Consider the following 23,877-nt stretch of genomic DNA (forward strand, 5'->3'; position numbering starts at 1 on the left):
AACATATTATGTTCGTTGAAGTTATTGTATATTATGAGAATTAACTAATTGCTTAAATTAAAATACTAAAATAATCTCCGAAGTGAAAAAGGTATAGAAGTTGCCAACTTGGCAAGAATGTGGGAGTCACGTGGCATTGCCAAATGGCAGTTAACCTTAAGTTGGAGACGCGTTGTGGATGCGTTGTGGACGCGCACGAGACGTTGTGTTAATAGAATATTTATGTACGAAATGAAACTCGAAATATAACTTATGAGAGCCTGATTAAATAAATGATTAAATTTTAAATAAGTGTTTAATTTCTAATTAATTTTGGGCCTTATTTTCATGGGGATGTTTTTTCGTACATCTACCCTTTTTGGGGTGAAGTCAAGTAATAATCGGGATATACCTACTATTTATTAAAATTTTAGAATCTTCCCAGCAGCAACGTAAATGGAAGTGAGACATTTCGTATTTTGATTAATCGTTAAGTTTCTAAATAACTTCGATACGATTAGTTCATTTGCTCCAAAATATACCTGTAGCAAGTAGAAAATAAAGTTTAAGATACATATTTATATTAACAAAAGAATACACAAGTAACTTGCTTAATAAAACAAGACATTAAAATTGTAAACAAGCTATTTATTTGACCTCAACAATAAAGGAATGTATAAATATTATCATTAACATTAGTTTTTCTTCCATTTTCATAAATAATATCTCTGGTATTTTGCTGTTCATACACTTTCATTACTAATATTATTATAATAAAATCAGATCAACATACAATTTCAAGTTAATATCAAAAAGTAACATTTTAGACTCAATTTGCAATAAATTAATACTTTAGTGAGAAGTGCTGCTAACAATAAAAATATTTCGCTAATCAAATAATAGTTAATTTTATCTACTTATATGTACTAACAAAATATTCAAATATAGGATCATATAGCAAAATAAACTGGCTTTTGTTGTCAGTAGATTTTAACGAAAGTGATTAAGATTGTCGCCACCACACCACAACATTGCGACGGGAGGTCATGGGTTGGATTCCCACACGGGACAACTATTTGTACGATCGGACAAATAGTTGTCCTGTTGTTTCGAGTCTGGTTGTACTTTTCGTCCGTTGTTTATACGTTTGTAGGTCTCCGCGTTACAAGAGCATCTCTAAGTGTGTGAATCGAACCCACGAGACCGATGCAGTGGTAGTAGGGTGGCGACCACCCTAACCGCTGCGCTACGGAGTTCGTCATACAAAATGGATAAGTCATTTAACTAAAACGGTGTTGCCACACGGAGGAATGTTCGTTTAGTTGTTTATTTTGCCATATGATCCCTTTAATATAAATTCATAACTTTGGATTAATTAATACACTGTGCACTTATATAAATAATATTCAACTATCAAGTTTCTAGAAGGCATAAACAGATAAACTTTTACAACGTACACAAAAGCTTCATACGAATACAGAAGTCATATTTTTTATCAATTGTGACTAATATTTAAGCCATGTCGTTGGACGGCTTGAACAATTCTGACACTAGGTTGACTACTAACCATAGAAAAGAAGTACAACATTTTATTTTGCAAGTTTTACCGAGTCTATATGAAACAGTTTTACAATTACAGCAATAATTTGTTAATTTTATCTATTCCCATTATATCAGAAGATAAGTATCGTAAGATTATTATACAAATATAATTATAGGTCTTCATTTTGGTACTTTATAACTCTGTCGGTCTACTGTCAACCTAGCGCCACCTAGCGGTCAATATCAAACCAATGTCACATTTTCACTTTTTTACTTAATATTATTTGGAAACATATCACAATAGTTGTTATACATGTATAGTGTTGTACAAATGGTCCCAATGCGCGGGACATTGTAGGAAGTACTTGCGTGCCGCGTTGCAGAACCTCTGCTTGTATTCCTCGGGCGACACCACCGTAGGCTGACCAGAGCCGAGGTTCTTCTTTACTAGGTGTTCCAGCTTTTTGTCCCACGTGAATGTGCGGATGTAGTCTGATAGAAAATATATATTGTAGTATATTTTAAGAAGCCTTGCATGGAAGGTTCGCACCTGGAGGAAATATATTAAATCTTTATATATTTCCTCCAGTGACCTGTAGGCTTTTACAGCTAATGGTGGCCTTTTTTATAAAGCTATTTTATGATGATGAATGATATGCTAGATAAATTGTGCATACCGAGGCTCTCTGCCAAAAAATTGGACTATAATAAACACTAGAAAAATTGAGAATTTATCGCATGAAAATTAACGTTTATAATAACGTACGTACGTTTGTACGTTACATGAAATAGCTCAAATGTGTAGTGCAAATAACAATATTTACACTTGGCATTGAGTGATGGTCTGGTTGTAGAGTTACATTAGCCGTCTTTACACACACTATCGCGTGTTCTTAGAAGCGTACAGTATTATGCGCGGGAAAGCAGCGAGCTCTTAGCTCGCGATTTTCTTCGCGGGCTTAACAGATGAGCGCGGCGAGTGGCCTTTCCTTTCACGCGCGATTGTTGTTTCATGCGCGATAGAGTGTGTGTAAAATGGGTTATAATGAGTAATAATGTGTATACCGACCTATAATCCCGAGCACGAGCGTGTTGTTGTCGATGCCCAGCAGTAGCGAGTAGTCCATGACGGCGTGTGCGGCGAGGAAGGCCGTGTCGCGCTTCACACACGCCCACAGCACGCTGCCCACGTGCGACTGCACGTATAGCGGACACTCCCATCTCACTACAAAGTACCAAACTATAATAACTAAGTAGAAGGCAATGAAATCCAGGATAATTCTGTCATTTTGCGTCGTATCTTTTCTTTTAGCTAAAAAGTTACTCCAGAATTTTTACGGCGATTTTTTGCAATGATTTGCGGAAATTATCTCTCCAGGCTAACAGAGTGTTGAAACAAAGAGTGTACCTGTGGATTATGCACATATACGGGCAACACTACAAAGAAACTCCTTCACAATTGGAACACGACAAAAAACCCTACAATTGGCTGTTTTTTCAGCTGAAAGTTATAGTAAAGAATGGAATATGCAAATAAATAATTATTCTATAATTATTCTATTCTATTCTAAAGATTGCAAGTCGTACGGTTGAGCAGGTTCTCGTCCATGAGCACGGCGAGCGGCGTGGTGTCGGGCGTGAGGCGGTGGCGCGAGGAGCCCTTGAGGTCGAAGCGCTTGGCGCGGGCGCCGCACGCGTACCACACGTTCTCCATCACCAGCACGCCGTTGCCCGCGCCGCCCACGCTGAACACGCCCAGGATGCGAGCTGACACACGGACACGTCACACGTCACTTGCGTACTAACACTCAAGCAATTATTTGCGTAATACACTAAAGGTACCTAGTTTGAGAGAAGTTCCTTCTTTCAATAGTTAAGTTCGTTCTTCGTTCATTCCAAACTATGCTTCGTCATTCTGATGCTAACACCATTTTAAGACGTTTGTTGGTAAATACCTACTAAAACGTGATCGAAGATTTTCTAAAAGTAATGCATACTTAAATGTGGCCTCCTTTACTCGCAAGTCAATAAATTATATTTCTGCTATCTAATAATCGAAGAAAAAAAGTTCGTTGAATAATTATAAAACAAATAATTTATGTCACAATTCCGTGTTCACAATAGTTCTACGAAATTTAGATTTCATATTTTGCAATAGTCCAAATAAACATTTGTAAAGTTAAAGTGAATTAACAAAACGTGAATAAAAGAAAAAAATATCAAAAGGTTTAATATGGAATTAAAAGAAATATAAATATTTGAATACATACCAAGTAGACTGGGTGTGTTATTCTGTTTGCACTGCGTCACGTAGCCAAAGTAATGCGGCGCGAACTCCAAGAACTGTTGCCACTCCGGCTTCGTCATCTCTTTCAACACGTATCTATCGTCTGTGCAAACAAAATACAACTAATACACAATACAAAATACTATTCCACTGCTAGGAAAAAGTCTCCTCGCATAATGGAGGTACTGTCCCACTGTTGGGCAAGAGTCTCCACAGAATGAAGGACGGGATAGGCTTTAATGTCCACTGTGCTGACCAAAACGGGGACTTTGAACCCTTTTAGGAACTGTTTTAAAGAACTCTCAGATATGCAAGTTTCCACCACGATGTTTCCCAAAACAAGTGGTTAAGGTTTCCTCTTGTGATTATTACGTTTGAACGTCAAGGAATAAAACAAAGACAATTTAACTTAAAAAAAAAACACAAACCTTTTGTTTTACAAAACGTAGATCCTGATTTGCCTCCTCTCGCCGCCCACGGCACACAATGCGCGAGAGAACGAATGAAACCTTCTTCGATCTCACATAGACCTTCTGTAGGAAACAAAAATAATTTACATTAAAACTAAATGTAAATGTAGGTATGGAGTAATTGCGTAAATATATTTATTCAGATAGGTACTATTTTTAAATTAAATTTCATAACTAACGGTTGATACTCTACATATTAATATTATAAATGAGAAAATCTGTCACGAATACCCTTAAACAGTTAAAACTCTGAATATAAAATATTCAGCAAAAATTGTATGAAACCATAAACCATTTGGGAATTCATTATTTATTTCTACTGCATACTTAAAGGAGGCTTTATTTCGAACGAATTTTCATGTACTTACTGTCAGTATCATAGCAGGTGCACTTGGGGTCTGTATCAGTGTAGCTGCGGGTGTCGTCGCTGGGCGCGGGCGCGGGCGCGGCGCTGAGCGGCGACACCAGCATGTGGCGCAGGCGCTGGAACTGCGACGCGTAGTACACGCGACACACTAGACCGTCCTACCACAATATTGGACACATAAGTCGGAATTCCTTAGCAATAAATTATTATTTTTATTACAATAGGGTAGTTGCCTACCAGTCAAATCAGATACTCTTTATAAAATGTCAAAAACACTTTTTAGTATAGAAATACGACGTAGTGGCGTCATATTTTCGTTGATATCAAATGAGTGTCTAATAAAATATTTCACCAATAAATAAATGTCGCCAATTTGAAAAATAAAAAACCTAAAAAAACGACTAACGATAAAAATTGGAGTTTTCAAAAGTCAACTGCAAATTCCTTACGTGTGAAATTTAATGAAATGGCTGTGAGAACTGGCGGCGGCAAATTCACTAACTCTAACAATGTTAGCTTTAGGTGTCATCGGTAGAAAATATAAACTAACTAGCACAATCTTACCTTTAATAATACTTCTACATGATCATTACTCTTGGCAGGTTTAGATTTATCTCCGTCAGTCTTATCTTTATTCGTAGAGTTGCTGTTCTCACTCTCTTCCGGATCCGTTTGAGTGCTAGTAAACAAATTAATAATATAGTAGGTATAATTATAATGAAAATACCGTTTTACAGACAACTCTCCAATTCAAAAACAAGCGATGTTTTTTCCAACAAAGACAAATTAAAATAAAATGTCAGTTAGCTCGCACTTCCCACCACAGTGGGTCCATGTAAAGTCGACATGTATTCTGGACTAACCGGTGTTTTTCATAACCTTGCATGGACACTTCTTCTTATCGTATGGTTAGTGGTCAACCGAGTGTCAAAGTTGTTCAAGCCGCCCGAAGGCCTTTGAAATGGCTAAACGACTGTTACCGTAGTAGATAACAACCGGGATCGATTTTTAACGTGCCCTCCAAAGCACGGAGACGCCCAGTTCAAATACCACTATGCGGTCACCCATCTATGGAGTTACCGCGCCAAGGTTTGCTTAACCCACAGATCGTTTACCGACCGGTGACCAAAATCATCTAGCAAATAGTTAAGTGTTTATGTCATCTTGTGTCTTATGCATCCTGTTGAACCTGTATGTTGAAACTATAATAAAATAGCAAATATTACCTGTGTCTATGCGCGGTCCTAGTTCGTCGATAGGTGACAGACGCGAGTGTGGCCGCTATCACAGACCCCACCTCACCTGCTCGCACCACTATGGGGACCACGCCGCTTGATACTATCATACCGTTCTGAAAATATATAATTATTTTATAATAGTGTCGTGTAAATGTGTGGTACAATAAATTTGTATGGAAAATATTTATGTTTGTGCATAACTGTAAGTGTCAACTGTCAATAGATTTTTTTTTTTTTCATATAATATTAGTAGGCTTTATTAACGTAAATGGTCATTTATTGTTAAGCTTTGCGTAATAGGACATGAAAGACTGTGCAAAACACCATATTCTAAAAAACTAATTAACAAGTTAATGTTAATGTATTGAACATATTGCAATAAGTACCTGATTAGCAGGCTGGTTGTTAGACAACAGTTGTGACAGTATTTGTCTGACTGTCTTCTTGTCACCCTTCTCTTCGTCCTCCTCGGCCCCTGAGAGATATTGATGAATAGTCAAATATAATATAGTCAAAAACATTATTTTAAAATTTGTATCGCAGATATTTTAAATTACCTGTATGTTCTTTGTCTATCTCTTTATTGTTATCTGAAGCGAAAACGTACGTGGTACCTGAAATATTAATCAAAGTATGATAAACATATTCTTCTTAATATCATTTAGGCATACTTTTTTAATTAGTATTTTACCTGCATCTTTACTTCCATCATCACCGGATGAATCGTCCAAATCTGATTTTTCCTCAACTGCGACAAAATGAGAAAAAATAGTGACAGTCGTAAGTTATAATAATTCACAAAGTGGTTAGAGGTTCCAATCCAAGGCAAAACACACAATAATGACTGTTAATTCGTTCTGACGATATAGAAAAACATATTGAAGAAATATTATCATAAAAATTTAATACTTTAAATAGAAAAATAATGGTAAGGTAATTTATTAAAAATATGTATAAAGTGTAAGCAGGAAGATCAAATAAAATTATATGTACAACAAATAAAAACTTGCAAATCATGGCTTTTCATAGTTATGTACGTACCAGTGTTCTCAGGTTGCGCCTTGGCAGGTTTCGCAGGCGGACTGGACCACTTGTCCTGCGCGTCTCGTAACATCTTCTCTCCTGATATTATCCTGTCTGACACGTTCCATAGACTTTTCACTACGGCTGTAACAATATTAAATCGTTTTAAAATGAGTTAAGATTCGTACAAACCTACATATATCAGTTAAAGAATTCATTTGAATAGTTTGTAAGTTAAAACAATTGAAATAAACCCTTTCAAAATTTCATATGAATTTAAGAAAATAGCTGTTACATAGTTAAATTTTAAGTGTTGAATAAAAACCGCAAGAAGCTGTTACATCTATACTAATATTATTTGATATAAAATCAAAGACCCAATATGATAACGAAATTAATTAAATAAACAGAAAATACGTAATAATGCTGTAATACAATTAATTACTTGATTTCAAAAAGGATTTCATGTCAGAAACAGAAAATGAACTCTATTACAATGTCGTAGAGTGTATATTTACCTGCCAGCGTGTTGTTCTCATGTAGACTGGCCGAGGTTAGCGCGAGGTGTATCTGTTCCATGTGTTGTTTGAACGACTGATAGTCTTTGTCGGCATCACCGTCGGATAAACCACTGAATATTTCGTGACCTAGGAATTACACAACATTGCTTTAGTAAAGTGGAGGTACGATAATTTTCTTAAACTACAAATACAATGGTACATAACTTGATCGAATTGTAAAACACAATGGTTCAAATATGTGTATTGCGTAAACCTATTTGTTCATCAAGGAAATAAATCTTTTAGCGGAAAGTTTAGAAACAATTTAGATATGGAGAAAGAGAGAATTCAATTAATTATGAAGTTTCAAAATATATAATATATGGATTTCAGTAAACAGAATTTTAAAAGTTTGTGTCATAAATTGAGGGATTTTATGTGATTTAAAGATAATGATGTTACCTTTTTGTACAAGTTCGTTGAGTTGCGTGATGAGCGTATCTCTCATCTGTTTTGTGTCGTACTTCGTAGATATCATGTCTGGAGGCAACTGGATCTCGAATGGAGTTATCTTGCTAAACCTGCATTTATTAATAAAATAATATAATTTAACGTTGTTCCTAATACATAGAAAACAGTATTAAATATTAAAAGTTGAAGTTTATACAAAAGTTAGATGTAAAGATGTGTTAAGGATGAAATATTTTTCTGATTTATAGAATCCAAGTAAAAATTACAGTATTATAAAATAATTAGTTTCTTACTAAAAACGTGCATTTGTGCAATTTCAAATATAGTTAATAGATGGCCGAAAAGTTCTGGAGTGGCGACTACAAACTGGAAGATGGAGCGTAAGCAGGTCTCTCACAAGGCGAACCGACAATCCAGTGAAGGTCACTGGAGTATGTTGGATGAGGGCGGCCCAGGACCGGTGGCTGGGGAATTTCTTGGGGGAGGCCTTTGTCCAGCAGTGGACGTCTTTCAGTTGATATGATGATGATAGTTATAGACGTCGCCAAACAACTTGAACATAATTTGCTGTATTAGAAAGTAAACAGAATGTAGACCCAGTGTAGAAGACACTCGGTTGGCTGTTATACCAGTCGGGTGGTCGAAGCTGAAACGCCGTCGCCTTTGCGCAAAACTATTATACCTAAACTGACCTAAAAATCGTTCACTAAGATGGAGCGAAATCGTTCAAGTTGTTTGGCGGCACCTATACTGGCTCGTACCGGAAGCACGCAGTAGTGAGCTGGCACACGAAGGCATGTGCGTGAGCGTGCAGCGGGTGGCGACAGGTCCGGGCCCGCACGTAGCGCCCCGCGTGGGCGCGCAGGCGCACGTACGTGCCCAGCGACACGCACAGCGCCGCGCGAGACACCACCCGCGCGCCGCCACTCGCGCCGCAGATCTCACAGCGAGACCAGAACATCACCTATGTATACATGTGGACTAGTAAATAAAACTCAGGCTAGAAAGCGTTCAAAACTCAAAGTCTTAGAATGACAAATCAACATCGAACTGCGCTGTGCTATGTATGATCAACTCGCTCGTCTAATATTTTAATGAGGATACAAACAAACCATGTAGTGCTGCGCTGTGTGAGGCTACACTCGGTTAAAAAACGCAGCACTCTCAAGCGAGGCGCGCTACCTGCCGTGCTGAGCGGCTATAATTACTTTATACTGATCTAAATTGTTAAAAAAACGTAGCTTAAGAAACACAACACAGCGCAACATAACTCGATATTGATTTGTCACCCTTATGGTCCTATAGATTATCGTATTTAAACACAATTTGATACAACGAATTTAATCACTGCTTCAGTTGGTAGGTACATACATTTGAAGCAACCCTTCGCATTCTGGCGGGAACGTATGACAGCTGTCAGTCACATTAACGGTACAAGTCCTTTGTTCGTTCTTCCTTTTCTCACTCATTCTCATTTCCCAATAATCCTGATCACTCTAATAATACGCTTTATCATCTCACATGTACATATTTCGTTTCGGCTGTCCGTTATCGATCAGCCAGTCAATCAAACAGAAGAATACAGTAGTTGCCTACCAGTCAAATCAGCTACTTTTTATGAAATGTCAAAAACACATTTTAGTATAGAAATACGTAATAGTGTAGTAACGTCACTATTTCAGATTTTCGTGGATATCAAATGAGAGTCTAATAAAATGTTTCAGTCTGTAATAACCTCTCAAGCGCCCGGCCACCGTGTCACGGTTGAATGTTCTACCCCCGTCAAGCGCCCCGCCACCGTGGTACGGCAAAACGATCTTACATTTAAAAAACGTAAAAACGAAATGCTAAACCTATGTTTATCCCTTTCAAACATATTTGACATTGAAGCTGATGAAATGAGACGACGATCTAATGCACACACTTGAATAAGTGGTTGATATAGGCCAGAGAGCACCTTAAACAATATCTGACCCAGCGACATGTTCCTTGATGACCAATATTGTAAATCCTTTTTTTAACTAATTTTAAAGATTTGAGTATATTTTACAGTTGGATTTTAATGTCATTATTCATTAACTACACGATAAGACCTTTCGTCATATTATTTTTTTTGCCTAAAAATATTTATTAGACTTTCTTGAAACACATGGCTAAAGCACACAATATTCAGATTAAACCGACTATTGTACTACCACTATCAAATATTATTTGTGGTTTATTTTTTTAATCTATAGCAAATTTTATGTAGATTTCAAATATATAAGGTACTAGCTGACCCGCGCAACTTCGCTTGCGTCACTTAAGATAATCATAATTTTCCCCGTTTTTGTAACATTTTTCACTGTTATTCTGCTCCTATTGGTCGTAGCGTGATGATATATAGCCTATAGCCTTCCTCGATAAATGGGCTATCTAACACTGAAAGAATTTTTCAAATCGGACCAGTAGTTCCTGAGATTAGCGCGTTCAAACAAACAAACAAACAAACAAACAAACAAACAATCAAACAAACAAACAAACTCTTCAGCTTTATAATATTAGTATAGATGACTAGGGTGTTAGTATTAAAATATGACGGAATCGGCGCTTAAACGCCAACCGCCAATTCAATTCCGCGCGCCATTTTAGGCCTGGACGCTTAACGGTATATTTGAATTTTGACGTTGGGGCGCTCGAGAGGATAATTGAAATTTTAACATTATTTACGAAAAAAAGCTACATAGCCTGAGCAATTTAGATGAACCTTTTACGAGTACGAGTTTAATAATTTTTCGTTAACACACCCAATTTCATATAAATTGGTTAATTATTACCAAAATGTTCCTATGACAATATTTTTTTTTGATTTTAATATTAAAAGTGTATACATTCTCTAAAGGTACGTATTCAAAAGCCTCACTCCAATCGATCTACCAAAAAAAAACTGTACTAACAAGTTTAAAAAACCAACTTACCTGTTTATTTTGTTCCTCCTTAACTTTATCAACGTTACTATGTCCGATAGTGTTGCAAGTTATTGTTATACACACGTCTCCGTGCACGAACCTGTACACAATTATAACATTCTAAACACATACTCAAGGCCTAACCCCTCCCCCTCGTTTGGGAGGAGACCCTTGCCCTGCAGCGGGACAGATATGGGTTATTAAAAAAAAAAAAAAAAAAAAAAACACATAGTTGTTATGAGCCTGGTTGTAAATGTATCTATATAAGTATGTATTTAGAAGTATATTAGTATGTTTAAATGAAAATGAAATAAATAAATAAATGTTTATCAGTTGTCTGGTTACCATAGTGCAAGCTCTGCTTAGGTTGGAATCAGATAAGCGTGCGCCATTATTTCGAAAATATTTATTTATTTATTAATATATAACAAAGAGGCACAGAGCCAGCAGTCTTAATTGCTCAACGAAGCCATGAGGTATATGACCCTCTTTCTAAATTCAAATCAAATTTAAAATATCCTTTATTTCGTAAACTTCTTACAAAGTATTTGAAATAGTCAATATATTGTATTTTAGTATACTTCATTCAAGCAATAACCCAGAACTTTATTTTGTTTATTCGTGTGTTTAATAATAACAATGAATACACACCGCCGGACATGTTGGTTCATGGGTACGGAGCAGTTGTGTGAGGTGCACTTGTAGTCACCGTTGTAGCAGTACTTCTCTAAGAACGCGCCGAGGGATATGTCCGTCGGACCGTACATCTCCATTGTCACAATCCTGTACGAAAATAACATTTTTATTTAGTACAATTTTTGGACAATCGTAAACATTTGTACGTGTTTAATAAGAATATCGAATTGCTAAAGCTGTCTTTATAAATTGGTAATTAAAGTCTTGTTTTGCCACTAACAATGTTAGTCCCATATAATGGAGGGCGAGTCTATTGCCATAACGTGCCCGACATAGGAAACTCCAGGCATTGAGAATATGCTAATAGAAATAATCTTGTGATCAAAAGTCATGTACTCTATCGCCTAAACCTCGACGGCAGTCAGAACTTCCATCATCAATGATTTATGAATAGAAATATTGTTCAAACCATTTGGCGATTAAAAAGAGTGGCCAGGAGTTTGTTGCCAGCTCTTCTCATTGGGCCTACCTTCCGAACTGGCGTTAAATTCACTCTCTGTATCATTGTTTATCATAAGTGTCAGCATTTAACCTAAATTAATAAATGATTTGATTTGAACCACTGGTTATTTGTAATGGTCTGTAACTACTAATTATTTAAGATGATCTCTAAAAATAATAGAGATTGTCTATCGAATAATATGATTTAATCTAAATATACAGGGTGTGGCGTAAATAATGGATAATCCTTTTCCAGCGGATGGGCGACCACCCAACTGATCTAAAAATTGATATTTATCTCTAGCACAAGTATTATAGTTTTTGAGATTTTGGCCATTTTGTGTGTTTTTTAAGAAAACGATCTACGCTCGTTCTTTTTGATGCTGTGATTACAATTTAAGGCTTTTTTTTAATCCGTTTTTTGCAAATAAATCCTGAATAGATGTGCTATTAAATCTAGAATCTTGTTTTGTTATTACTACTTGTTTTTTATTTAAATTATGCAATCAAAGTTAAATTTTATAATCTATCAAAACTTTTGTGCAACTTTGAGCACTTGTGGTGAAAAAAAAATGTATGGTGGCTTTACTGCCCACGCCATAAATAATTTATAAATTTTTGTAGAATTAAATTAATTTATATCTGGCAGTACTGGCTGGCTTGTGCCAGAGATAAATTAATTTAATTCTACAAAAATTTATAAATTATTTATGGCGTGGGCAGTAAAGCCACCATACATTTTTTTTTTCACCACAAGTGCTCAAAGTTGCACAAAAGTTTTGATCCATACTAATATTATAAATGCGAAAGAAACTCTGTCTGTCTGTCTGTCTGTCTGTCTGTCTGCTACTCAATCACGCCTAAACTACTGAACCAATTTGCATGAAAGGAGAATGGGCAAAATAGTATGGAGCCTGGGCGATCCGCGGCCAAACTTGATTTTTTGTTTTTTTAATGTAGTTTAGTCCTATAATTACCGTGTAGAAGTTTTATTGCCGCGACGCACTTATATGCCGAACAAAATACATTTTTGTTTTTGAGCACTTTTAATAGTATAAAAACATGTTTTTGGCTTATATTCGGAGATTAAATAAAAAGTACTATTTATATTATTGCATACAAATGTAGACATTATTAATATTCGAACAATCATAACATGTAAATATATAAATATCGTAACAAGTAAACATCTTGCTCTTCCATAATATATTCACTGAGACGACTTATCTGTCTTGAATGCTCAGCTTAAAAACGAGGCGTTCATAGCCAGTTGCGCTCACTGGTCGGTAAACGATCTGTTGGTTAAGCAACCGTTGGCGCGGTCATTCTATAGATGAGTGACCGCATTGTGGTATTTGAACTGAGCTTCTCCGTGCTTCCGAGGGCACGTAAAAAGTCGGTCCCGGTTGTTGTCAACTAAGATAACATTCGGGCGGCTTGAACAACTTTGAAACTAGGTGAACCATATGATAGATAGATACGAGTTACGATTATTGTTCATTTTGATGGCATTGCAATCGTTATTATAAGATGTAACGTAATTACACAACATTAAATGCATTACAGACACGAAATAATTGTATTTGTTCTATGAAATTCCATTACATTTACTTGTCAATATATTGTTTCCTAAAAGGATTGCAGCGAAACGTTCTTAGTAAAAGTTGTTCCTAGTTATCATTACTTTAATTTGACACTACTTTCATTAATGGCCGCCGACCGCCCAGAAGTGCCCATTCTCCTTTGGTATGGAGATATTTTGATACCCGAGAAAGGACATAGGCTTCTTCATACCCCGGGAAAATGACGCATTTGCGCGGGTCAGCTAGTAGATTATAAAATTTAACTTTGAATGCATAATTTAAATAAAAAACAAGTAGTAATAACAAAACAAGATTCTAGATTTAATAGCTCATCTATTCAGGATTTATTTGCAAAAAACGGATTAAAAAAAAAGCCTTAAATTGTGATCACAGCCTCAAAAAGAACGAGCGTAGATCGTTTTCTTAAAAAACACACAAAATGGCCAAAATCTCAAAAACTATAATACTTGTGCTAGAGATAAATATCAATTTTTAGATCAGTTGGGTGGTCGCCCATCCGCTGGTAAAGGATTATCCATTATTTACGCCACACCCTGTATATAACTTAAAGGTGACTGACTGACTCAAAGGTGACTGAGCTGTGCGTTGATAGTGATCTATCTACGCACAGCCTAAACCACTGGTCGGATCGGCCTGAAATTTGGCATGCAGGTAGATGTTATGACGTAAGCATTCGCTGAGGGATAAAGTAGAGGATGAAAGTTTGTATGAAAATGTTGTCCTAAGTCGCAAACCACGCGGACGAAGTCGCGGCCAAAAGCTAGTTTTAATATAAGCACGACTTACCAAGGATTAACACAGAAGTCAGGTACATTGGCTGACTTGTTGCTGTAACTGTACAGCAACAGGCTCAGTTGTTGATGGTTCTCCGGCGCGAGTGGGTCCTTGGGTTCGTTGTCCGACTGCTTCTCGCTCAACTCCTGCTGCTCCGTCTCTTTGACTTTCTTCACTACGGACGGCTTGTACATTGGACATTCCGCTAAAATTAAAAATATTAATTAGGTAATTATTAGGCAAAGCGGCTTCAACAACTTCGACACTAGGTTGACCACTAACCATACGATAAGAAGAAGATTAGCCAAAGGAAAATTACACTTATTACATTCGTAATAGATCGATAGACAGCCTTCGTGCCATAATGGTTAAGGTTGCCATTGCGTCAGGAGGGTAAAAGTGCAATTTACAGGCGGAACAAATATTTGTGTGAACCACAAATAATTGTATCGGTTCTGGGTGTTCTGTTGTGTTCGTTGTTTGTCTGTTAAAGTTTCCGCATCACATGAGCAATTCTTAGTGTATCGTAGAGACACTAATGAAAATACAATCAAAAACTACTATTTTAAACTAAAACTACATGGGTGGAAATGTGGTCATAAGTAAGTATACTTTCAAAGACATTCATAGCTTGTAATACAAACTTACGTCTATGTTTATCATTGACAAGCCTACACCCAGTAGCGCGGTAGTGTGCGAGCGCCGCCTTCACCGCGGGGTCGTCGGCTGGCGTCGACATCGCCATTTGTACGAACGGGTGAACCTCCTACAACAACATAATTGTTTTATTAATGGTATATTTGGTAAACTAGTAGGGTTTTGCTAATACTACTCTGGTAGAGTAGTAGGTATTGGCAAAATTGCTTGTAGGCGTTGAAAAATATAGCCAAAGGTTTCAGAAATACATCAACTTAATGAATGTCTTTTTTATTTATATAAGTCCCCAACCCGCAATTGGCCAGCGTGGTGGACTCAAGGCCTAACCCCCTTTATTACGGGAGGAGACCCTTGCCAGGACATTTATGAATTTTATTTTTAACACCATTCAAAAAATTGTCTTGATTCTAGAATTTTTAATATGTAAGTAGTTTCGCGTTCGACTGAAAAATTTGTTACTGTGGAACACTACAAAAATCAATGTGTGTAGTTTGGTAGTACTCACATCTTAAAGAAAGATAAAGTATTTGACTCGAACAACTATATCGAGTAAATGGTGTGGGAGTACGGACTTTAGAGCATAAGGGCTCCTACAAACAGTGCCGGCCATGGCCGCCGATTGCCGACGTCATTTGTTCCTAATATTTGACTCTGCGCGGCGTGTGCATGTGTGTAGCAGCCATAAGAGCGTTCTCACCTTAAGCATAGTGTGCGTGCTCTTCTGCCTGGACAGTACCCTGTGGTGCAGGCGCGGGGTGTGCGGCGGCGGCGCGGGCGCCAGGGGACACGGGAAGTGCGCCCGCAGCGGACAGCGCCGCCCCGCCTCCGTCTCCAGGTACGGCGCCGGGATCGTGATGTTCGGCGACATTGATAGCACCGCGTCGTCCGTGGACCATCTACAAAGAAATACATAAATAGTTTTATTTTAAGACACCACACATGCTATATCTGGAGTTACAGGCAGAGTTGAACGGATAACACTCACGTTTCGCCATCTACAAATATTAGTCCCGTATAATAGACATACAATACTTATTGGCAAGTTATGATGGACAAGTTACTAAAATCCAGGTTGCTATTAGCATTTTGGCCGAGCCGGAAATCGAACTTAGAACCTCGTTATCAGCAGTCGTATACACTAATACCCAGACCACAGACGCAGTCAGTCATGAGTCGTAATAATAGTCAAAAAAAATTTACAATACAGTAAAAACCTGGGCATCAAAGATCATACAACACAAATATCTAGTTAATAATTTAAATTCACCAATAATAATAATCACTCACCTATCACTATGAGTATCAGCCTTCAACTTAGCTTCCTCCTTAGGTAGGAACACATCGTCATCAACCGACAACGTAGCGCGCAATGGATCGCTAAAGTCCCTAATAGGTACACCACAGCTCAAAGTCTTGTCACTATCAGCCTTACGAACAAACGGCTTAGACCTTTGCAAAGGGTCTTCATCAACTTCCTTACAATCACTTTTCACATCATTTTCATGAATTTTCTCTTCATTCGTAGATCTTCTATCACTGTTCAAGTTATTTGTAAATATATTATCAGATCGTGATGATTCGTTGCTATCTGTCTCGTTACTCTTCCTCGTATCTTCGTTAAACGATTCGTTACGCGGGAGTATTCCGTTATTTTCAGAGAATTCGTTATCGTGAGGTTTGTCGTTCACGTCAGTGTCATCGTCGAACGTCATGCCCGCTTCGGGGAGTATAGCTTCTATGTCCCCTAGGAATGCTTTCTCTAGCTTCCAGTTGTAACAGGCTAGTAACATGAATCGCACTACTTTTTTCACTCGGATTAATTCTTGAAGAGGTGCCCCTCTGAGTAGGATGCAACAACCAAGGTTTGGCTCTGCACAGCCTTCTAGTACCATGAGGGTTTTGCTGGAGTCTGTTGGAAGAATAATTGAAATAGTGATAATAGTGATTAAATTAATTATTTGAATATTGTTTGGGGAACGTATTTTACATAAGAATTTGGAAGTAATAGAAAATGTTTAAGAACTTTTGATATTTTTGAAATGTATAATGATGAAGGAAATGATACAAAGTAATTATAATATTTGGAATTTGTTTAGCGAAGTGTGTCTTTTTCACTTAGAGTAAGGTTACATGATATGTTGACGATGCGGTGTGGTGCTGTATGCAAATCGGTGTGGTATAATACGTCTCGTAACGTCAGTACAGACAAATGTATAGAAGAACTCTCATCCGTTCACAGTCAACTGATGATGCGTCGGCGCGAAACATACTAGTTAAGCTATACCCGACCCATTTTTCGTTAAATGTGAACCGAACTTAATAGTTACGCATGTTACAAGTTGCAGGATGACATTGCATGGCAGTTTTATCGTAACAACTACGGAACGATCACATTATCTATCAAGTTCCAAGTAGAAACATAAACAAGTCACATAAGATACTCACAGTTATGCACATAGAAGTTGGCACAGGTCCCCAGGCGCGGCGTGCCGACTCTAGCATCGATAGACGTGAGCACATCAGCGCGCACACACCTGGCGGCGCGGCGCAGGGCCCGGGGCCGCACGTGCGCCGCCAGCGCCACGCCGCCGCGCCGCAGCGCGTCCTGCACGCCGCGCGCCGCGCCGCCGCGCACCAGCACCACGCGGGGCCGGAGCGCCGCGATGCGGGCCGCGCAACGGACTAGGTACTCTTGCTCCTAGATTATATTTACATTTGTAAAGATGCTCGTGTAGTTTAGTGTGAGTAAAACTTAATAAATTCATATTTTTTTAACAAACAAAAGTACACAACGATCCCTTGCAGTTAGTCAAAAAGCGATACATGTAATAATAAGATGTTTATCATAAATACACGCTGGAAATACGTGTCAATGCAGTTACATAGTAGTTAGTATAACAATTCACAAAAATCAAATCCATAAATGAAAGTGCGCTCAAAAGAAGATGACTACATAAAAAGTTATTTTTAGCCAATTACTTACGTAAAAAAACACAACATCTCACTCAATCACATAAAGCAACATTGTTAAGCAACTTCGCTAAAGAAAAACAATAACTTTAAGCTAAGAAATAACAACACCACAATACTGACCTGCATCAATACTGGTTCTAATGATGTTAATTTCCCCTCCACTCTTTGATACGCGATAGAACAGTCTAGAAGTAGTACTGTTGGATTTGTTATCTGTTGTGGCATACCCCTACAAAACAGACAAAATAATGTTATACTCATCCGACGCAATAGGTATATATTTAAGGACAAAAAGCAACAAATGGTGGACTCCATATTTCTCATTTTTAAAACATATCCTTGAAGCATTCCTGTATAAAATGCTTAAAGTTACATTAACACGCTACGAGTATATGAAATCAAAAGCTTATTTATATTTCTATTTCGTTTGCTTGACAATTTTTAAAGCGTTAGTTCAACTATTTATAATAATTTACCTGTGAGCTACATTCTTAGTGAGTACAACTCCTTGTACGACGCAACTGTCCCGCACGTTACCGCCGGGCAACTTCTTCACTTGCACGTAGTTACGAACGTCTATGTCGTTTGTATTCACATCTAGCAACAATACAACAGGAGGGTGAAAAGACGATCAAATATTTTATTACTAATGAAACATGAAAATAAACTGATTGCCTGTGTAGCCGTATCGGTTGTATATGGCTGATGACTACGTGGTCCCGAGTTAGATCCCAGGCCGAACAAAGAGCTGAAATTAATGATTAAGTGAAAAGTAAATAGGCTTTGCTCTGAAGAACAGTGTACGTACCTAGTACAATAGTGTCCGCGGCGTGCTGACACAGCGGGTAGAGCACGTCGAGCCACGCGGCGGGCAGCGCGTGGCGCGCCAGGCACTGACGCATCAACAGACGCAAGTGCTCCTCGCCCGACACCACTATGGCCTTGCAGATATTCCTGGACTCTGTGTACGCTACACCGTACGAAAATTAACATAATTTTATCACAAATGACATTAATTAATGTAGAGTTGATATCATAATGCATAGTAATGGTTCTAATGGAGTTCCTTGGGGAACACCTCAAAATATGCTAATCTTTAAGTTCACATCTTAATAAGATCAAACTACATGACATGAATGATTTGATATACCAAAGATTAATTGTTATTTAGCAACATGCTTCATAATTAACAATGTAATAAGTAACTAGCACATGGTCTATGCAGTCAAAAGCTTTACTAAAGTTAGTACTTACCTTCCGTTTGTTCAATCACAGGTGTTTCTTCTTCACTAGATGTAGATTGTTTTTCTGTAACAAAATAAATAATATTAAATGTTGAACTTCAAAAGACTATTTCAGGCAACATAAATTACATTAAGTTTAAAATACCCACCAGGTTTAGGAGTTTTAATGAGTCTTGCAGAACTATCGCCCAGGTTCAAATCAAGACAGTACGATGATACACTTTCAACCAATCTGTTGCATTCTTCCGCTGTGAAAGGAACAAAATTAGTCATAAAAATCTCCCTATAAGATATAGATACTGTATGTCTGTTTATTGCCATCCCGCTAAGTTAAGTGGTAGACTTGATGTCTCTTCCCGGAATAAGTGAAGAGAAAATTTCAAGAAGAGAAGAATTCAGGGCCTCGCTGGCCAAATTGAGGACTTTGAAACCCGTAATGACTTTTTAAAGAACTTTCAGGCATGAAAAGTTTTCTTCCAAGATGTTTACATTACCGTTAAAGCAAAAAACGGTACACACACTAACAAATGATAATATGGTAAAAATATTAAACTGTACAGTAAGTTGGCTTTTAGCGATCGATCAAAAATTGTTGTTGCTTTTGACTATAATGTTATTTATTTATTTATTTATTTATTTATTTATAATGTTAGTAAACTCACGCGATTCCTCTTCTTCAGTGGTCCGCGGCGGTAGCACGATAGGCTTGTATAGCGCATAGTCGGCGAAGTGCGGCAGTTCTGTCATACTGTCCATGTACCCCGCACTAAGTAGGTTCTGACATACCATCATGGCTTGAGCCCTATATAAGAAACAAATCTCATCTTAATTAGAATAAGACACGGTAAGCTTTTCACATGGTATTTGACAATCGTTTTCAAACATTGCTGCCACTTTATCTGGTAGTAAGGTTAACAGATACTTAATCACAAGTTGTGAAACTAGATCTTAAAATGTGAATTGATTCGAATCCAACAGACTAGAATAAATTCATTTGCAAGGCATAGAATAAAAAATATATTAAATTTCATACGAAATTTAATATAAAAAATGTTCAATACAATTTGTTCCATTTGTTTGTCACTGATCATAATTTGGTGAAATACTTACCTAGTTTTATTGTTGGTGTTGTCCATGACCCACTGCAATATATCGCAGCCGCGCCATACTCCGTTATATCGTACGAGACGATACCTGTTTCAATATAAACAGATGCCTAAAGCCGAAACGTATTAAATCAAAATAAGTAGATAGTTTTAGATCAAAGATAGACGGCTAAGTTTAAAAAATATGTGTACGATCATATTTTTGCGCAAGTCAAATTCAAAATTAATCTTATAACCCAAAAATTATATCTTGGCGACGTAATTTTGTAGAGCACCGAAAATCGACATAGAACGATAACGCAAAACGCTTACAACGAAAGAATATCATGGTAACAAAATTTCTTACCGTCGCTAACGGGAGATAGGTTATTGAAATGTAGCACCATCTACCTGTGTTGCTGCGTAGGTAGCGTGAAGGTAAGTTGTCGGAACACATCGTGCAAGGCTTCCTTCTGTGAAGTGCGAGGTTCACATCTCTCCTCCTGCTCGCGAGCGAACATGAAGTTATCACGCAACTTGTTCGGCGTCGGCGATGATTTGTTCTCAGGAAACTTTACCTGTAAATAAAATAAATATTTTGAAACGATTTATAACATTGAGGAAGTACGTTATATGTTTTAATTGTATGGTGTCCAACAACAAAAAGGGAATATAAGATTCACGCCCGGGTCCCAAATTGTGCGTAATATAATTTTTTCACACATTTACTAAACAGTCCTAAAAGTAGGTCTTAGGCGCTGTCTCCACGGGCGAGAGAATCGCGACGAGTCCGCCCTTGTATCGTCGGACAATCTCCACGAACGAGCGATAATTCCGCCGCGTATCGTCGCGAGTCGTAACGGAATCGCAGAGATTCCGCGGCGACTCGTAACGGTATCCCCGCGTTTTCCTTGTATAAAAAGCTTCTCGAAACAAGAGGCAACATTGAAAATAAATGATGCTGCATTTGACAGCGCGCTCGCTGCGCGCTCGTCGCGATCGCGCGGCGGACTCGCTGCTTGTCGCGGCCGACTAGCGACGATGTATTGACGTTTCGCACGCTCGTTGCCACTCGTCGTATCGCGGCGATATTATCGCCGTGTGGAGACGGTTCCATAGAGAGTGTATAGAAATACGTGGCACGACGATAATATCGCCGCGATTCTCTCGCTCGTGGAGACAGCGCCATAGTTAACTAGAATACATCATATTGTGTGAATTTCGGACATAATAATGTGGATTTTAAGTTAAGTTAAGATTTTAAGGAATACTGGTAATATTTTTAATAATACAAATAAAATACTTGTAGATTTTCTTGCAGAGTCCTTAAATCAGGCGGGATTTCACCCGTCATGTCGTTCTCCTTCAAATAGCTGAGCACCACATTGCAACAATAGTTGCACACTCGCAACCCATCCGCGCAACCGAATATATGACCTGCAAAACAAAATGACACAGGGTTCAGTATACAACCATGTAAAATACTAGAGAGACATTAGTTTTTTATTTATTTATATCATAAGGCCAACGCGCCAGTTACTCCCGAAGATGTAAATAGATGTGTATAAATAAATACACGCAATTTGGCCATTATCAATGTTAATTAAATGCAATATAGGACCGGCCTATGGCCATATAACAGGTATTTTACCAAACTCAAAGCTACAAGTATATTCTAACATATGTTAAAAAAATCCAATAGCACCCTGTTGGTTCCAGAATTCGAACCCGGGACTTCGTGACCAGTGGTCATATACATTACCAATCAGACTAAAGAAGCCATTATTAAAGAATTTTGTCTTTGTAGATTCAAAGTTTTGCATCACTCACCTGGTACTCTCTGACTGCAGCATCTTGAGCAGAATATCTGTCCACACACTCTACAGTGATGGCGTCGTCTCAACGTACTGAACCGTGTCGCACACTCGTAGCACTCGCGCGATATGTCATCCGGCATCCAGTACTGTGCTAGCTCAGTGTCCGCGTATCTTGTACCACTCTGAAATTACCAAACATTTGAATAAAATGGACTATGGTTTTGTCACAAACTAGTATTAGAGTAAGAGTTTTTTTTTTATTTGAATTTTGAATTAAAAAAAAGAGGAATAAAAAGAAAGAAAGATTGAAAAAAAAAGAAGTAGATAAAGAATGTTTACTAAGCTCTTTAAAATTTATTACTGGCTGATAATATAGAAGTAGCAATACCTATTATAACATTTTTTATAAGCAAATGTAGATCAACTTTTTTCTATATTTGTAGGTCTTTTTTTTACTTTGCAAAGCTAGGGGTAAAAGTTCAGTAGGGACATGTTTCTTTCACCCTAATTCTTGGAAATTAAGCTTCAAAATCAGCATAAACTGGTGTAAAGATAGGCAAATATATAATTTGATATTTGCCAACCAATAACAATATTTAAGTAATTGCAATAGAGTTTAATTTTAAATGGCCCACTCCAACCACCACCTTGTTATGAATGTAATGTGTTAATGCAATTTAATCTCTATGACAAAGACTTAAGTAATATTATTGATTGACAAGCCTCACTATACATCAGTTTTTGCCAATATTGTATTGTAAATGTATTAAAAGCTCACCTTTAATTTTAAAAAGCTTTGTAACGATGAGGTGTGTGAAACTAATAATGGTCCGCCCCACTTTACTAATTGGAGAGGTATCTTGAAAAAATACATTTATAATTTTATGTTAGCCTAATTAGCCTGAAGGTCAAAATAACATGCATGCATGCAACAATAGAAACTGTATTAGAGAAAAATAAATTGGAAAATTAATAAGGTTTGTTTTTGTGATAAAACCTTAAAAGTTATATTTTTTTTAATTGTGCACCATGCACCATAGTAAAAAAAATAATGATTATTTTTTCTTGTTCTCATGTCAAATAAGAAAGCAACTAACTTTAACAAATTGTGCAACCTTTCCTATGCTCAAAAGTAACTGAACAATTAGTAAAATAAAAACAACAAAAAAGAAGCTTGAATGTGATAATCAGAATGTTTTTTTAACTTACCCCAGAGCCCAAGGCTACAAGACTGCTTATTCTTCTAAGAACATTGGGTAAACTCCTCCCTTCCAACTCCACGGCATATGACGCCGTCTCTGTCTTCCCATCATCATAATCTTGCTTGCCCTCATCAGTTTGGGGGGTGTCTTTGCCATTGTTCACTTTGTTTTGCATATTATCGCCTCCTTCAGTAGGTGAAAAGATCGGAAACTTCCATAATTTATTGAAAAATGTCGACACCCCACTCTGTGTTGACTCCGGTTCGAATCGCGGGAACTCAGTGATTTGCGACGTATCATATTTATCCATAATCAAGAGTTTATTGATGTTTTTATACGAATAAACATTAAAATTAGAAAATTAATACCTACACTGTCGACTAATCAGCTGTCGACTGCAATAGTGTTTGGCAATGACATTGTCATGGAAACAGTCACTTATTTTAGTTCTATTATTGTTCGACTAATAATGAATTGTTCAATTAAAACGTCTTTTTCTTGTATTATTGAACTTAATAGCATAAGGCCAACTCATGCAGATAACAATTAGTATCGCTAG

At 37.4% G+C, this 23,877-nt stretch overlaps 1 protein-coding gene across 2 annotated transcripts; it reads right to left on the bottom strand.

Annotated features, from left to right (window-relative positions):
- Positions 1 to 606: 606 nt before the first annotated feature.
- fab1 (1-phosphatidylinositol 3-phosphate 5-kinase fab1) lies at positions 607 to 23,716 on the bottom strand. Of its 2 annotated transcripts, XM_076123083.1 has the most exons (34): positions 23,326 to 23,716; positions 22,895 to 22,975; positions 22,130 to 22,298; positions 21,603 to 21,736; positions 20,711 to 20,877; positions 20,325 to 20,408; positions 19,877 to 20,016; positions 19,364 to 19,462; positions 19,225 to 19,278; positions 18,779 to 18,940; positions 18,447 to 18,567; positions 18,091 to 18,199; positions 17,443 to 17,695; positions 16,285 to 16,906; positions 15,695 to 15,893; positions 14,989 to 15,106; positions 14,353 to 14,545; positions 11,477 to 11,608; positions 10,835 to 10,925; positions 8,639 to 8,841; positions 7,869 to 7,987; positions 7,425 to 7,553; positions 6,925 to 7,050; positions 6,575 to 6,631; positions 6,441 to 6,497; positions 6,270 to 6,358; positions 5,872 to 5,996; positions 5,210 to 5,324; positions 4,647 to 4,803; positions 4,237 to 4,341; positions 3,792 to 3,911; positions 3,109 to 3,288; positions 2,591 to 2,746; positions 607 to 2,013 (listed from the first exon to the last, which is right to left on the bottom strand). In XM_076123083.1, the coding sequence occupies exons 1-34, from the start codon at positions 23,626 to 23,628 to the stop codon at positions 1,829 to 1,831; spliced, it is 5,154 nt and encodes a 1,717-aa protein (XP_075979198.1). In that variant the 5' UTR covers positions 23,629 to 23,716; the 3' UTR covers positions 607 to 1,828. The 2 variants fall into 2 exon arrangements, with proteins under 2 accessions (XP_075979198.1, XP_075979199.1); XM_076123084.1 differs by lacking the exon at positions 22,895 to 22,975.
- Positions 23,717 to 23,877: the final 161 nt, after the last annotated feature.

This window comes from Anticarsia gemmatalis, chromosome 14, assembly GCF_050436995.1.
Source record: "Anticarsia gemmatalis isolate Benzon Research Colony breed Stoneville strain chromosome 14, ilAntGemm2 primary, whole genome shotgun sequence".
NCBI lineage: Eukaryota > Metazoa > Arthropoda > Insecta > Lepidoptera > Erebidae > Anticarsia > Anticarsia gemmatalis.